The sequence below is a fragment of the Ranitomeya imitator genome, chromosome 7, assembly GCF_032444005.1.
Source record: "Ranitomeya imitator isolate aRanImi1 chromosome 7, aRanImi1.pri, whole genome shotgun sequence".
In the NCBI taxonomy this organism is placed as follows: Eukaryota; Metazoa; Chordata; class Amphibia; order Anura; family Dendrobatidae; genus Ranitomeya; species Ranitomeya imitator.
The window spans coordinates 18,127,236-18,142,239 of NC_091288.1; the positions used below are offsets into that span (position 1 = coordinate 18,127,236).

The 15,004-nt window shown below is 44.1% G+C and overlaps 1 protein-coding gene across 1 annotated transcript in view; it reads right to left on the bottom strand.

Moving 5' to 3' along the window:
- DARS1 (aspartyl-tRNA synthetase 1) overlaps positions 1-15,004 on the bottom strand; it is an 80,398-nt gene that overhangs the window by 19,163 nt on the left and 46,231 nt on the right. The window contains exons 9-10 of the mRNA XM_069732872.1: positions 11,923-11,982; positions 275-386 (exon numbers count right to left, since the gene is read on the bottom strand). Coding sequence (XP_069588973.1) covers positions 275-386; positions 11,923-11,982 — 172 coding nt within the window. The remainder of the gene's footprint in view (positions 1-274; positions 387-11,922; positions 11,983-15,004) is intronic.

The following is a 15,004-nucleotide window of genomic DNA, read 5'->3' on the forward strand; positions in this document are numbered from 1 at the left end:
AAAAACCAAATCTTCCATGGCGGCAGTAGCGCTGGTGCCTTCCAAGGCGATACTGTGCGAGTCAAGTAGTATGCAATTTTATTTTTATCCCCACTGACCGGTTTTGATATCCCTCTTGTGCAGGCCACATACACCCCCAGTATATGGGACCCTCAGTATATGGTTCCCCCCAGTATATGTGAGCCAGAACAATTCACCATCTTTTAAGTGAGACCATTTCCCTTTAAACTCCCCTCGACTGTAAAATCACATAAAAAACATCAGTATTTCAAACCTGATATAATTTTGGGAGTCTGAATCTCCACAAATCCTTTGTTGCTTAGTGTCTCCCGGAAGAGTTGACAAACCCCAGACTGGAGGGTGAAGACGGCATGACTGGTGGAGGTCTACAACGTAAAACACAAGGCGATAAAAAGATCTGAGCAAAGACTGGTGCCATTACATTATAATAATACCAATCATTACATTACTATCACTATACCAGGTCCTTTATCAGCTGGTGTGCCTAGATCCAAAATGCAGCCCTCAAAAAGACAAATTGATTTGAAGGACATGTTGGGGCAAAATGCAGTTCCAGGCACTAAAGAAATTATTACAAGGATTGCATTAAAGGAAAGACTCTGTCATTTAGGGTGAAAACACAGGAAATAACCACCGAGCTCTGAACTTGCAGCTCCTCAAGCACAGGACACCCATTGAGCACTAAACTTGCTGGTCCATTAGCAGTGGACACTCAGCTCTAAACTTCCAGCTCCACAAGCAGTGGACACCCACTAAGCACTGAACTTGCAGCTCAACAAGCAATGGACACCCACTAAGCCCTGATCTTCAACCTCCACAAGCAGGGGACACCCACTGAGCACTGAAGTTGCAGCTCAACAAGCAATGGACACCCATTGAGCCCTGATCTTCAACCTCCACAAGAAGGCGACACCAACTGAGCTACGAATTTGTAGCTCCATAAAATGGGGACACCCACTGAGCTCTGAATTTGTAGCTCCATAAGATGGGGACACCCACTGAGCTCTGAATTTGTAGCTCCATAAGATGGGGACACCCACTGAGCTCTGAATTTGTAGCTCCATAAGATGGGGACACCCACTGAGCTCTGAATTTGTAGCTCCATAAGATGGGGACACTCACTGAGCTCTGAACTTGCAGCTCAACAAGCAATGGACACCCACTGCGCCCTGATCTTCAACCTTCATAAGCAGGGGACACCCACTAAGCACTGAACTTGCAGCTCAACAAGCAATGGACACCCACTAAGCCCTGATCTTCAACCTCCACAAGCAGGGGACACCCACTGAGCACTGAAGTTGCAGCTCAACAAGCAATGGACACCCATTGAGCCCTGATCTTCAACCTCCACAAGCAGGCGACACCAACTGAGCTACGAATTTGTAGCTCCATAAGATGGGGACACCCACTGAGCTCTGAATTTGTAGCTCCATAAGATGGGGACACCCACTGAGCTCTGAATTTGTAGCTCCATAAGATGGGGACACCCACTGAGCTCTGAATTTGTAGCTCCATAAGATGGGGACACCCACTGAGCTCTGAATTTGTAGCTCCATAAGATGGGGACACCCACTGAGCACTGAACTTGCAGCTCAACAAGCAATGGACACCCACTGCGCCCTGATCTTCAACCTTCATAAGCAGGGGACACCCACTAAGCACTGAACTTGCAGCTCAACAAGCAATGGACACCCATTGAGCCCTGATCTTCAAACTTCACAAGCAGTGGACACCCACTGAGCACTGAACTTGCAGCTCAACAAGCAATGGACACCCACTGAGCCCTGATCTACAACCTCCACAAGCAGGGGACACCCACTGAGCACTGAACTTGCAGCTCAACAAAAAATGGACACCCATTGAGCCCTGATCTTCAACCTTCACAAGTCGGTGACACCAACTGAGCTCAGAATTTGTAGCTCCATAAGATGGGGACACTCACTGAGCTCTGAACTTGCAGCTCCATAAGATGGGGACACCCACTGAGCTCTGAATTTGTAGCTTCATAAGCTGGGGACACTCAATGAAAGCTAAACCAGCACCTACATAAGAACACTCACTGAGCTCTAAACTTGCAGCTCCACAAGCAATGGATACCTACTGAGCCCTGAACGTAAAGCGCAACATTCAGGGGACACACACCGAGCTTGCAGATCCACAAACAAGCATGGAAGAAGCAGTACGTAAGAGTAAGATGCATTTGCTATGAAGCTGAGTATGTATTGAGCTGCCCCTATTGGAGGCTTAAGGTTGAAACAATCCTATATCTGAAAGAAAACGGCACTTTGACATTTATAAAGATCTGGAATTATATAAAAAAAAATTGCAATGACTATACTAACAAACAGGATCAGATTGGGTTCATTTGTTTTAAGTTAGACCTGAAAAAACTCATTAACCCTGCTGCCTTCTGCTTTGCTTCACCTTTTTTTTTTCCACACACGTCATACTGACACACTTCTTTATTGCTTTACGCCGAGGTTTAGCAGTTATCAGTTTGTTGTTTATTTGGTAACACACATGTTGCTTTATCTCAGAATAACATGTGATGTCACCACCTGATTGAAGATCGAAGGTGAGATTAACAAAATTGCAAACGGAAAGTAAAAAATCTAAGAAGAAGAAAGTTATACAAGAAGCCATAATGAGACATTTGAGTATTTATGGTTACTATATAATTCTTTATGATGCATATTTTTTTCATATTTTGGGTAATTTTATAATGCATTTTCTACATAAGATAAACAGTATGAATTTTCCATGTTTATTTTTGCTCTTGATTTTTAGTCTTTTAAAATAGAATCTTTCGCTTGCCTCATATGTATTTTTTTTAAATTTAGTGTAAATGCTACTATTCTCCTAAATCTGGCACTGGTTTCCATTTGTATGTGCCCATCTCATATATACATCTTGTACCATCATGTCAGGAGTGTAATATTGAGGAGATCAGAAAGCAAATGTGCAAAGTTAAAAGAACAACAACTCGGGGACACCTACTGAACTCTGAACTTGCAGCTCCCCAAGCCAGTGACACCCTCTGAACTAGCATATCCACATACTAGGGACACTCACTGAACTCAGAGCTTGCAGCTTCATAAGCAGGGGACACCCAATGAGCTGTAAACTAGGAGCTCGAAAAGCAGGGAACACCAACTGAACTCTGAGCTAGCAGCTTCACAAGCAGGGGACACCCAATGAGCTCTAAACTAGGAGCTCGAAAAGCAGAGAACACCAACTGAGCTCTGAGTTTGCAGCTTCACAAGCAGGGGACACCCAATGAGCTGTAAACTAGGAGCTCGAAAAGCAGGGAACACCAACTGAGCTCTAAGCTTGCAGCTTCACAAGCAGGGGACACCCAATGAGCTCTAAACTAGGAGCTGGAAAAGCAGGGAACACCAACTGAGCTCTGAGTTTGCAGCTTCACAAGCAGGGGACACCCAATGAGCTGTAAACTAGGAGCTCCAAAAGCAGGGAACAACAACTGAGCTCTGAGCTTGCAGCTTCACAAGCAGGGGACACCCAATGAGCTCTAAACTAGGAGCTCGAAAAGCAGGGAACACCAACTGAGCTCTGAGCTTGCAGCTTCACAAGTAGGGGACACCCATTGAGCTCTAAACTAGGAGCTGGAAAAGCAGAGAACACAAACTGATCTCCGAGCTAACAGCTTCACAAGCAGGGGACACCCAATGAGATGTAAACTAGGAGCTCGAAAAGCAGAGAACAACTGAGCTCTGAGCTTGCAGCTTCACAAGCAGGGGACACCCAATGAGATGTAAACTAGGAGCTGGAAAAGCAGGGAACAACAACTGAGCTTTGAGCTTGCAGCTTCACAAGCAGGGGACACCCAATGAGCTCGAAACTAGGAGCTCGAAAAGCAGGGAACAACAACTGAGCTCTGAGCTTGCAGCTTCACAAGCAGGGGACACCCAATGAGATGTAAACTAGGAGCTCGAAAAGCAGAGAACAACTGAGCTCTGAGCTTGCAGCTTCACAAGCAGGGGACACCCAATGAGCTCGAAACTAGGAGCTCGAAAAGCAGAGAACACCAACTGAGCTTGCAGCTTCACAAGCAGGGACACCCTCTGAGTTCTGGACTTGCTACTCCACAAGTAGAGGACACCCAGAAAACTCTGAACTTGCAGTGCCACAAGCACATGTCACAGTAAGCTGGTCTTGCAAACAGAAAGAGCAATGGGAATTTATCACAGTTGCAACCCCACCGAAACCATTTCTCCATGGTATAAGTGCACATGCCTTCTCCTGAGTCCACAAATTAGCTATATGTGAGTCACAGGGGTTTCCTCATACGCACCAATTCAACATTAGTAAACATAATAACATATATTCATACATAACCGATTTCTATTCATTGCAGCCATTATGATCGTAGTGATGGATTTTGTAGAGTTTCCAATGCTCCACTCTGGGAAAGACCACGTAAAAGGTTGTGTCATTCGTAGCTTGTGGAAAGTTGGGTAACTGCAGCTATGAGCGATCGACTAGTCGCAATTAGTGCCTCATAACTTTATTGGGCATGTTAAAAAAGAAAACCAAGATGCAACTGGATTAAATATAGACGAAAACTTGACAAGGACTTGAATTGACATGAAGTTTTTCTCCTTTTTAAGGGAAATGTTCCTTAATAGAATGACAAAAATAAAAAATATTCTGACTTTTATTTCTCTACAATATTCTATCAAACACAGCCATTGTATTGCACCTTAGGAAGCTCCGTGAGACTCTTGTATTGACGGACTGAGAATTATTCATGAATGTATAATCCGGATTTCCTGGAGAGCGGAAGATGCAAATAGCGGAAAAACATGGGAACATCACACGGCACTAGAAGCAGCTCCGAGCCTCAAGTAGCCACTTCTCACTGCCGCAAAGATGAACCCTATGGCGACTGTGAAGGGTCACATATGATATTCCAACTATGTCCGCTGAACTTATCCATCCCATAAACACTTCACAGTTTATTTTCAGAACAAAGAGAGGAAAAAAACTGTTATAAACAAGAATTACAACAATGTGGGATCAGTAATCGAAGAGACAAATCCTTCTACGCAAATCACAAATTACCGGGAACCGAATCAATTTTATGTACAAGAATATAACTACTATAATACTGCTCCTATGTACAAGAATATAACTACTATAATACTGCCCCTATGTACAAGAATATAACTACCATAATACTGCCCCTATATACAAGAATATAACTACTATAATACTGCTCCTATGTACAAGAATATAACTACTATAATACTGCTCCTATGTACAGGAATATAACTACTATAATACTGCCCCTATGTACAAGAATATAACTACTATAATACTGCCCCTATGTACAAGAATATAACTACTATAATACTGCCCCTATGTACAAAAATATAACTACTATAATACTGCTCCTATGAACAAAAAATATAACTACTATAATACTGCTCCTATGTACAAAAATATAACTACTATAATACTGCTCCTATGAACAAAAAATATAACTACTATAACACTGCCCCTATGTACAAGAATATAACTACTATAATACTGCCCTTATGTACAAGAATATATCTACTATAATACTGCCCCTATGTACAAGCATATAACTACCATAATACTGCCCCTATATACAAGAATATAACTACTATAACACTGCCCTCTATGAACAAGAATATGACTACTATAATACTGCCCATATGAACAAAAATATAACTATTATAACACTGCTCCTATGTACAAGAATATAACTACTATAATACTGCTCCTATGTACAGGAATATAACTACTATAATACTGCTCCTATGTACAAGAATATGACTACTATAATACTGCTCCTATGTACAAGAATATAACTACTATAATACTGCTCCTATGTACAAGAATATAACTACTATAATACTGCTCCTATGTACAAGAATATAACTACTATAATACTGCCCCTATGTACCAAGACTATAACTACTATAATACTGCTCCTATGTACAAGAATATAACTACTATAACACTGGGCACTATGTACAAGAATATGACTACTATAATACTGCTCACTATGTACAAGAATATAACTACTATAATACTGCTCCTATGTACAAAAATATAACTACTATAATACTGCTCCTATGAACAAAAAATATAACTACTATAACACTGCCCCTATGTACAAGAATATAACTACTATAATACTGCCCTTATGTACAAGAATATATCTACTATAATACTGCCCCTATGTACAAGCATATAACTACCATAATACTGCCCCTATATACAAGAATATAACTACTATAATACTGCTCCCTATGTACAAGAATATAACTACTATAACACTGCCCTCTATGAACAAGAATATGACTACTATAATACTGCCCATATGAACAAAAATATAACTATTATAACACTGCTCCTATGTACAAGAATATAACTACTATAATACTGCTCCTATGTACAGGAATATAACTACTATAATACTGCTCCTATGTACAAGAATATGACTACTATAATACTGCTCCTATGTACAAGAATATAACTACTATAATACTGCTCCTATGTACAAGAATATAACTACTATAATACTGCTCCTATGTACAAGAATATAACTACTATAATACTGCCCCTATGTACCAAGACTATAACTACTATAATACTGCTCCTATGTACAAGAATATAACTACTATAACACTGGGCACTATGTACAAGAATATGACTACTATAATACTGCTCCCTATGTACAAGAATATAACTACTATAATACTGCCCCTATGCACAAGAATATAACTACTATAATACTGCTCCTATGTACAGGAATATAACTACTATACTACTGCCCCCTATGTACAGGAATATAAGTACTATAACACTGGGCACTATATTTTCCTTTATTGCCTGTGTGGGATGTGAAGCTGGCCGCGGCGAGGTCTGGTACTCGGACCCCTCTATCACTCGAACCCTTGAACCCCTCCTAACGCAGACGTTACTTATTGCTATGCATCCTGTACTATTTTCAGCATTTACTCTTTATAGCGGAGGTCCCACATGTCAAGCTCTTATTTTCCATATTTCCCTGTATGAATGATATCCTGTAACACAAACACTTTGCCGCTATTGTTTGACCTTTGTCCACAATGACAGGAAGGAGCTGAATTACATTGGGGGCTCGACACCATTATTGGGGATTACTTTAGGAAAATGTGAAATATTTGTGCGCAGTCCTTTCCCATACGCCGCTCCACCAGAACACACGACCTGGTAATGAACAGACGTCTTATAAACAGGTGCAGTGCGGGGACAGGACTGCGCCGCCGCGTCTTCTGGGTCAGGTTCTTGGACCGGTGAGGGGCTCGGTGCCGTGCGGCCCCCCAGATGAATGCACCCGAGTAGAACAATACTTCAAAGGAACTAACGTTCAGGAAAAATATAGAGGTTTATTTTGTAGCACGTGCAAATAATAGCGAGTGTTTTCTCTTCCTGTTTACAGCGCGGCGCTGAATCACGGTCTCACGGTGGTTTCATCAATGTCTGCAACGAGTCACAGCTGTGCAGATATTTCATTGTCAGTGCGAGTCCGCTCCGCGCACATACAGCTCATCTTTTCATAGGTAATGTCTGTCTATAGAATTAAATTGGTTTCCCAGAAATATCCACTGATGGTCTATCCTTAGGACAGGCAATCGATGTGTTAACAGTGGGAGACCATGAAGAGGCTCCCGCTGATCAGCAGAATGCAAGACATGCTGTCAGCTCTGGAGAAGAGCGAAGAAGAAGCAGCACTCCAGAAAAACACAACACCCTTATGTTCTGTAGATTGTTATGGGGCCTGGAGGTCAGACTGCCGCATATACCATATAGTACACAGAGGTGTGCACAAAATACTGTACTGATCCGGAGTTACCTCCCGTATTATACTCCAGAGCTGCACTCACTATTCTGCTGGTGCAGTCACTGTGTACATACATTACATTACTGATCCTGAGTTACATCCTGTATTATACCCCAGAGCTGCACTCACTATTCTGCTGTTGCAGTCACTGTGTACATACATTACATTACTGATCCTGAGTTACATCCTGTATTATACCCCAGAGCTGCACTCACTATTCTGCTGGTGCAGTCACTGTGTACATACATTACATTACTGATCCTGAGTTACATCCTGTATTATACCCCAGAGCTGCACTCACTATTCTGCTGGTGCAGTCACTGTGTACATACATTACATTACTGATACGAAGTTACATCCTGTATTATACTCCAGAGCTGCACTCACTATTCTGCTGGTGCAGTCACTGTGTACATACATTACATTACTGATCCGGAGTTACCTCCCGTATTATACTCCAGAGCTGCACTCACTATTCTGCTGGTGCAGTCACTGTGTACATATATTACATTACTGATCCTGAATTACATCCTGTATTATACCCCAGAGCTGCACTCACTATTCTGCTGCTGCAGTCACTGTGTACATACATTACATTACTGATCCTGAGTTACATCCTGTACTATACTCCAGAGCTGCACTCACTATTCTGCTGGTGCAGTCACTGTGTACATACATTACTGATCCTGAGTTACATCCTGTACTATACTCCAGAGCTGCACTCACTATTCTGCTGGTGCAGTCACTGTGTACATACATTACTGATCCTGAGTTATATCCTGTATTATACCCCAGAGCTGCACTCACTATTCTGCTGGTGCAGTCACTGTGTAGATACATTACATTACTGATCCCGAGTTACATCCTGTATTATATTCCAGAGCTGCACTCACTATTCTGCTGGTGCAGTCACTGTGTACATACATTACTGATCCTGAGTTACATCCTGTATTATACTCCAGAGCTGCACTCACTATTCTTCTGGTGCAGTCACTGTGTACATACATTACATTACTGATCCTGAGTTACATCCTGTATTATACTCCAGAGCTGCACTCACTATTCTTCTGGTGCAGTCACTGTGTACATACATTACATTACTGATCCGGAGTTACATCCTGTATTATACTCTAGAGCTTCACTCACTATTCTGCTGGTGCAGTCACTGTGTACATACATTACTGATCCTGAGTTACATCTTGTATTATACTCCAGAGCTGCACTCACTATTCTGCTGGTGCAGTCACTGTGTACATACATTACATTACTGATCCCGAGTTACATCCTGTATTATACCCCAGAGCTGCACTCACTATTCTGCTGGTGCAGTCACTGTGTACATACATTACATTACTGATCCTGAGTTACATCCTGTTTTATGCTCCAGAGCTGCACTCACTATTCTGCTGGAGTACATACATTAATTATCATGTACTGATGCTGAGTTACATCTTCCAGAGCTGCACTCACTATTCTTCTCATTGTTGATGAGAACAGTCCTCATACATCCATCCTTAGAGTTTAGCTGAGCTCCTATAATACGTCAGTTTACTACATTTTAGAGCACACACTGTACGAGCAGGGGATGATGGGAGATTTCAGCTCTGCACTCAGCAGAATGTTTCTGTTAGGACATTTTACTGAGATGGGAGCAATATGGGAGTGTGGGGTGATTAATGCTACGCGGATGGTGCAATTATGGGGACATAACTACACAGGTCCCTGCAGCTTGTGCGCACTCGCAGGTCTCCAGAATACAGAAGTTCACCATCGTGCACAGATCAGACCCCGTCTGGGTCAAACTTGTTTACATCATACAAATGTCTGAAAGCAACAAAAAAAAGCAAAACAAATATATAAAAATATAAAGTGATTCAATTGTTGTCAGGGATTGCAGCAGAACTGCCAGACGACTGTCGGAACGTCTCATGACTCGGACGAGTGTCTCACCCTGCGGTGCGGCAGTGAGTAATCCACAGAGGTCTGCGGTGGCAAAGCTCCAAATTAAAGGGACAGTAATCATAAAAAATGAATAGAAAAAGTAAACCGGAGATACATTTACAGTTTTAAGTCATCTTATACAGTAGAAATTTTTTAGAAAACATAGGATAGAATTATCCATTCCTGTTGGCAGAAAGATGAGGTTTGCGGCTTATTTTACAAAAGCGGCACAAAGGCCATGTTCACACAGTGCGGTTTTTACTGCGGAACCGCCGCGATTTTGCCGCTGCGGGTCCGCAGCTGTTTTCCATGCAGGGTACAGTACAATGTATCCTATGGAAAACAGGAACCGCTGTGGCCACATTGCGGAAATGCACTAAAAAAAGCCGCGCTGAATAGCTGCGGTAAAAAAGAAGGACCATGTCACTTCTTTGTGCGGAACTGCAGCGGTTCTGCACCCATTGACCTCCATTGTGAGGTCAAACCCGCAGATCAAAAATATATCTGCGGGTTTTCTGCGGTTTGTGGTGCAGGAAGACGTCTCCCCCCCCCCCCCCCGTGCCCTCATCTCCCCCCCTTATACTTACCGGGCCTCCCGGTGTCCGTCCGGCCGTCTTCTCCCTGGGCGCCGCCATCTTCCAAAATGGCCGGCAGATTCGTTCCAAAGTGCATTTTGATCACTGAGATATAATCTATCACAGTGATTAAAATAAAAAAAATAGTAAATGACCCCCCCCCCCCCCCCCCCTTTGTCACCCCCATAGGTAGGGACAATAAAAAAATAAAGAATTTTTTTTTTTTTCCCCCACTACAGTTAGAACTAGGGTTAGGGTTAGGGGCAGGGTTAGGGTTAGCGGTAGGGTTAGGGTTAGGGGTAGGGTTAGGGTCAGGGGTAGGGTTAGGGTTAGGGGTAGGGTATTTTCAGCCATTTTAACCCTAAAAAAAACTTCCTAGAAAACACACAGACTCTGCAGAGAAAACAGCATAAAAAAACGCACTAAAAACCGCATCAAAAAACGCACCAAAAAACGCACCTGCGTTTTCTGCCAAGAGCTGCGGTTTTTAGTGCAGAAAAAACAGCAGGGAAATCAGGAACGTGTGAACATGGCCTTATTGTTCCTGATGTTCTTCAGCAAACAAAGCAGTGGGGGGAGGCTCCTGCTGCAGTCAGTCATGCAACAGCAAGACATAGGATTCTGAGGAGGAGGAAGGAGCAAAGGGCAAAGTTCCTGGGACACATTCAGAAGAATTCTTTATAGATTTCTCAATTTTTAAAAGCGACAGCATACAAATGAGATTACAGGAGATTATAATAATTTTATTTAGAACTCAATGACCTGTCATATAGTAGATATCAGTTTTGTCTGGAGTGTCCCTTTAAAGGGCTCCTGAAAGTGAACCTGGGTTGTGTTAATGCATTTAGGAGAAACCCTTGGAGTGCACTGACACGCCCCGATGCACTTCTGGCCTGATTTGCATAAGAATTCGATGCTAGATTTCTAATGACTGACACATGGGTTCTCTGCAAAAAAAATGTATCATTTTTAATCGAGGGACAATCTTTAATACCGTCATATTACTAGAAACGCTCTGACAGGTTCCTTTTTCTAAGATCAGCACTTGCTGACCTTCCCACCTATTGCACATTTATCGCAGATGGTTGGTTTAATCTGACAAGAGACCCTCGGTCATTTTAGGGTTATTTCTAGCAATTAGCTCCGCCTTTCCCTGCAGTGGGCTGCAGTGTGTTGCCCCTCCTGGGCCTTTCACCTGTATCAATGTCTATCCGGCTTCCTGTTTGCAATTCGCCACTATCTCCATAATCTACAGTATCGGTCCACACCGGGCCACGTAACGCCCAGGAGAAGCATCATGGGACATGCAGGCCCAAGATGGCGGAGAGAGGCAGAAATGATGGGTGTGAATTTTATCGGGTTTCCTTGTGCGGCGATGGCCGGCGGGGAGATCTCCTGGGGCTGTCGTGCCACGTAAAGTGATAGGCACCTGCAGTAAAGACGTGCTTGTCTCGGGGGGTGACGATATCAGGAGGGCAAGCGCTTCATGCTCTGGAATTCAATCCTTACCCGTAAATCAATGACTCTATTGTCCAGTCGAGTATCCTGGTTTACAGTAGCTCTTCCTTCCTAAAGCAGAAAAAAAAAAAAAAAAAACACAAAGAAATCACTCAGAAAACATCAAGCGAGGTAACATAATACACGGAGGGCTCCGGGGCCGCTCGCACTGTCCCGCTGGGGAACTCACAATACAAGACCGGGAAAAAGAGCAGAAAAAGTTCAGAAAGCAAAAAATTTCTATAAAGCGTCTGCAAATAGGTAAAAGTGTCTGATATATAATGCGTGCGGCCGAAACTACAACTCCCATCATCTGTCCGTGTTTGATGGGAGTTGTAGTATCACAACATCCGGGGACCCTGACGGAGCAGATGAGGTCATTTACAAGTGTATTATAAAGGCTGGAAGAGGTTGGTACATAAGGAAAATGCTAAAAGAGCAATTCCCTTTTTTTTTTTGCAGATGTAAGAAATGTAATTGCCCTTTAAGCGATTTTCTGACTGTGACCCCGACTAGAGGCCTAAGGACATCAGAGACAGGTTATTAACTTGGGGTTGGTGCTCAATAAGACAGACCAGGCGGATGATAATGGTATGATCGGTGGTGGTCCGATCGCAGGGATCGACACAGATCCCAGAGTCCCCCATGTGCATCCATATCCCCCTGCTCCATTTACTTCCACAGGAGTGGTAGAGTGCATGCGCACCTCTGTCCTGCACATGCGGGACCCTCCGTTCTCAAGATCATTGGGGGTCCAGATAGTCAGTCCCCCCATTCAATGCTACATCTATCGCATGTGTGACCACGGTGCAATCCACTGTCTATGGGAGCGGTGGTCAAACATATGCACTACTACTCCCATGGAAGTGAATGCATAGTTCACCAGGGGAGCACAGGACTCCAATGCTCAGGATTGGCAGGGGTCCCAGCGCTCAGACCCTAAAGATCATATATTAGTTACCTATCCTGTATACATCGTCTAGATTTGATTCAATCTATTGTTCTCTGGTATCAGCCATATTAGGTTGGAGAAAGAAGTGGTGTTCAATGAAACGACTGATGGGACATTAAGAAAACACTAATATAATGTATATAATATGACACTGCCGCAGCAGCTGCCGTCCTCTAAGTGAGTCTTTCCGCCCCATCACTGATTGGCAGCGCTGGCTTGTGAGCGAGCAATGTTTGCTGTCAATCATCAGTAAGAGGTGCGGATATGCAAAAAAAAAGTGGGCCGGACAGTGCACTGAGCCTCTTGGCCACACCCAGGGTGCACTAAAGACCTAATTAACATATTAGATTAAACTTCAGTTTCTGCAGAACGAAGGCAGCAATCAGAACACTAAAAGGGGCAAATTTTAAAGGGGTGATATGCTTAATTTTTACTGTCATTTGGGGATGACACACTCCCTTTAATTTCACTGTAATGAATCCCTGTCATAGTGGAGATTTTTAGCACACGTGTCTGCACATGGGCGGATCAGCGACTTGTGAGATCCCTGCGATGTCAGAGAGATGTTTACACAGGAGCTTCTCACGGACAGAAAGGAAAAAACTCCTGTGGAAGTGACTGTAAACAGGAGATGCGCAGAAGACAATGACTTCCGTTCATCGCCGGTGACGTAGACACACGAGCGCTCAGTCTCTGGGGGCCGGTCACGGGCGTCCGACCACCGCTGCAAAACATCTGTCACACAAATCAGGAGCTTGGAAAAGACACATAAGACAGGACTGAGTGTGCTGTCTATAGGGGGCACTAGAGAGGCAGATTTTATTCTTCTAGGAGAGAGCTAATTTGCATACTTATTTCCCAGGGAGCTGCAGTACCTGGCAGACACTTCCTGCGCTAGCTGGGGGTCTATCTTCCCTATATGCTTTCTGCAAATAAAGACCCGATATACTGAGTTGCATGTGTCCGTTGCTGCGGCTCAGCCCCGGTCATAGCCCACCGGACGCCACGCAGTCACACAAATGCGGCTGCCCATCCTGCATTACTACTCTCCCAATACTATGGGTCACGTCAGTATCTCTGCACAGCGCTGAGTACCCTGCCGGACCCTCCTTATAGGTATGAGAATAATGTGGCTGCCCATTCCTGCATCACTGCTCTCCCAATACTATGGTTCACGTCAGTATCTCTGCACAGTGCCAAGTACCCTGCCAGACCCTCCTTATAGGTATGAGAATAATGCGGCTGCCCATTCCTGTATCACTGCTCCCCCCAATACTATGGGTCACGTCAGTATCTCTGCACAGCGCCGAGTACCCTGCCAGACCCTCCTTATAGGTATGAGAATAATGCGGCTGCCCATTCCTGTATCACTGCTCCCCCCAATACTATGGGTCACGTCAGTATCTCTGCACAGCGCTGAGTACCCTGCCGGACCCTCCTTATAGGTATGAGAATAATGCGGCTGCCCATTCCTGCATCACTGCTCTCCCAATACTATGGGTCACGTCAGTATCTCTGCACAGCGCCGAGTACCCTGCCAGACCCTCCTTATAGGTGTGGGAATAATGCGGCTGCCCATCCTGCATCACTGCTCTCCCAATACTACGGGTCATGTCAGTATCTCTGCACAGCGCTGAGTACCCTGCCGGACCCTCCTTATAGGTATGAGAATAATGCGGCTGCCCATTCCTGCATCACTGCTCTCCCAATACTATGGGTCACGTCAGTATCTCTGCAGAGCGCCGAGTACCCTGCCAGACCCTCCTTATAGGTGTGGGAATAATGCGGCTGCCCATCCTGCATCACTGCTCTCCCAATACTACGGGTCATGTCAGTATCTCTGCACAGCGCTGAGTACCCTGCCGGACCCTCCTTATAGGTGTGGGAATAATGCAGCTGCCCATTCCTGCATCACTGCTCCCCCCAATACTATGGGTCACGTCAGTATCTCTGCACAGCGCCAAGTACCCTGCCGGACCCTCCTTATAGGTATGGGAATAATTTGGCTGCCCATTCCTGCATCACTGCTCCCCCCAACACTATGGGTCACGTCAGTATCTCTGCACAGCGCCGAGTACCCTGTCGGACCCTCCTTATAGGTATGAGAATAATGCGACTGCCCATTCCTGCATTACTGCTCCC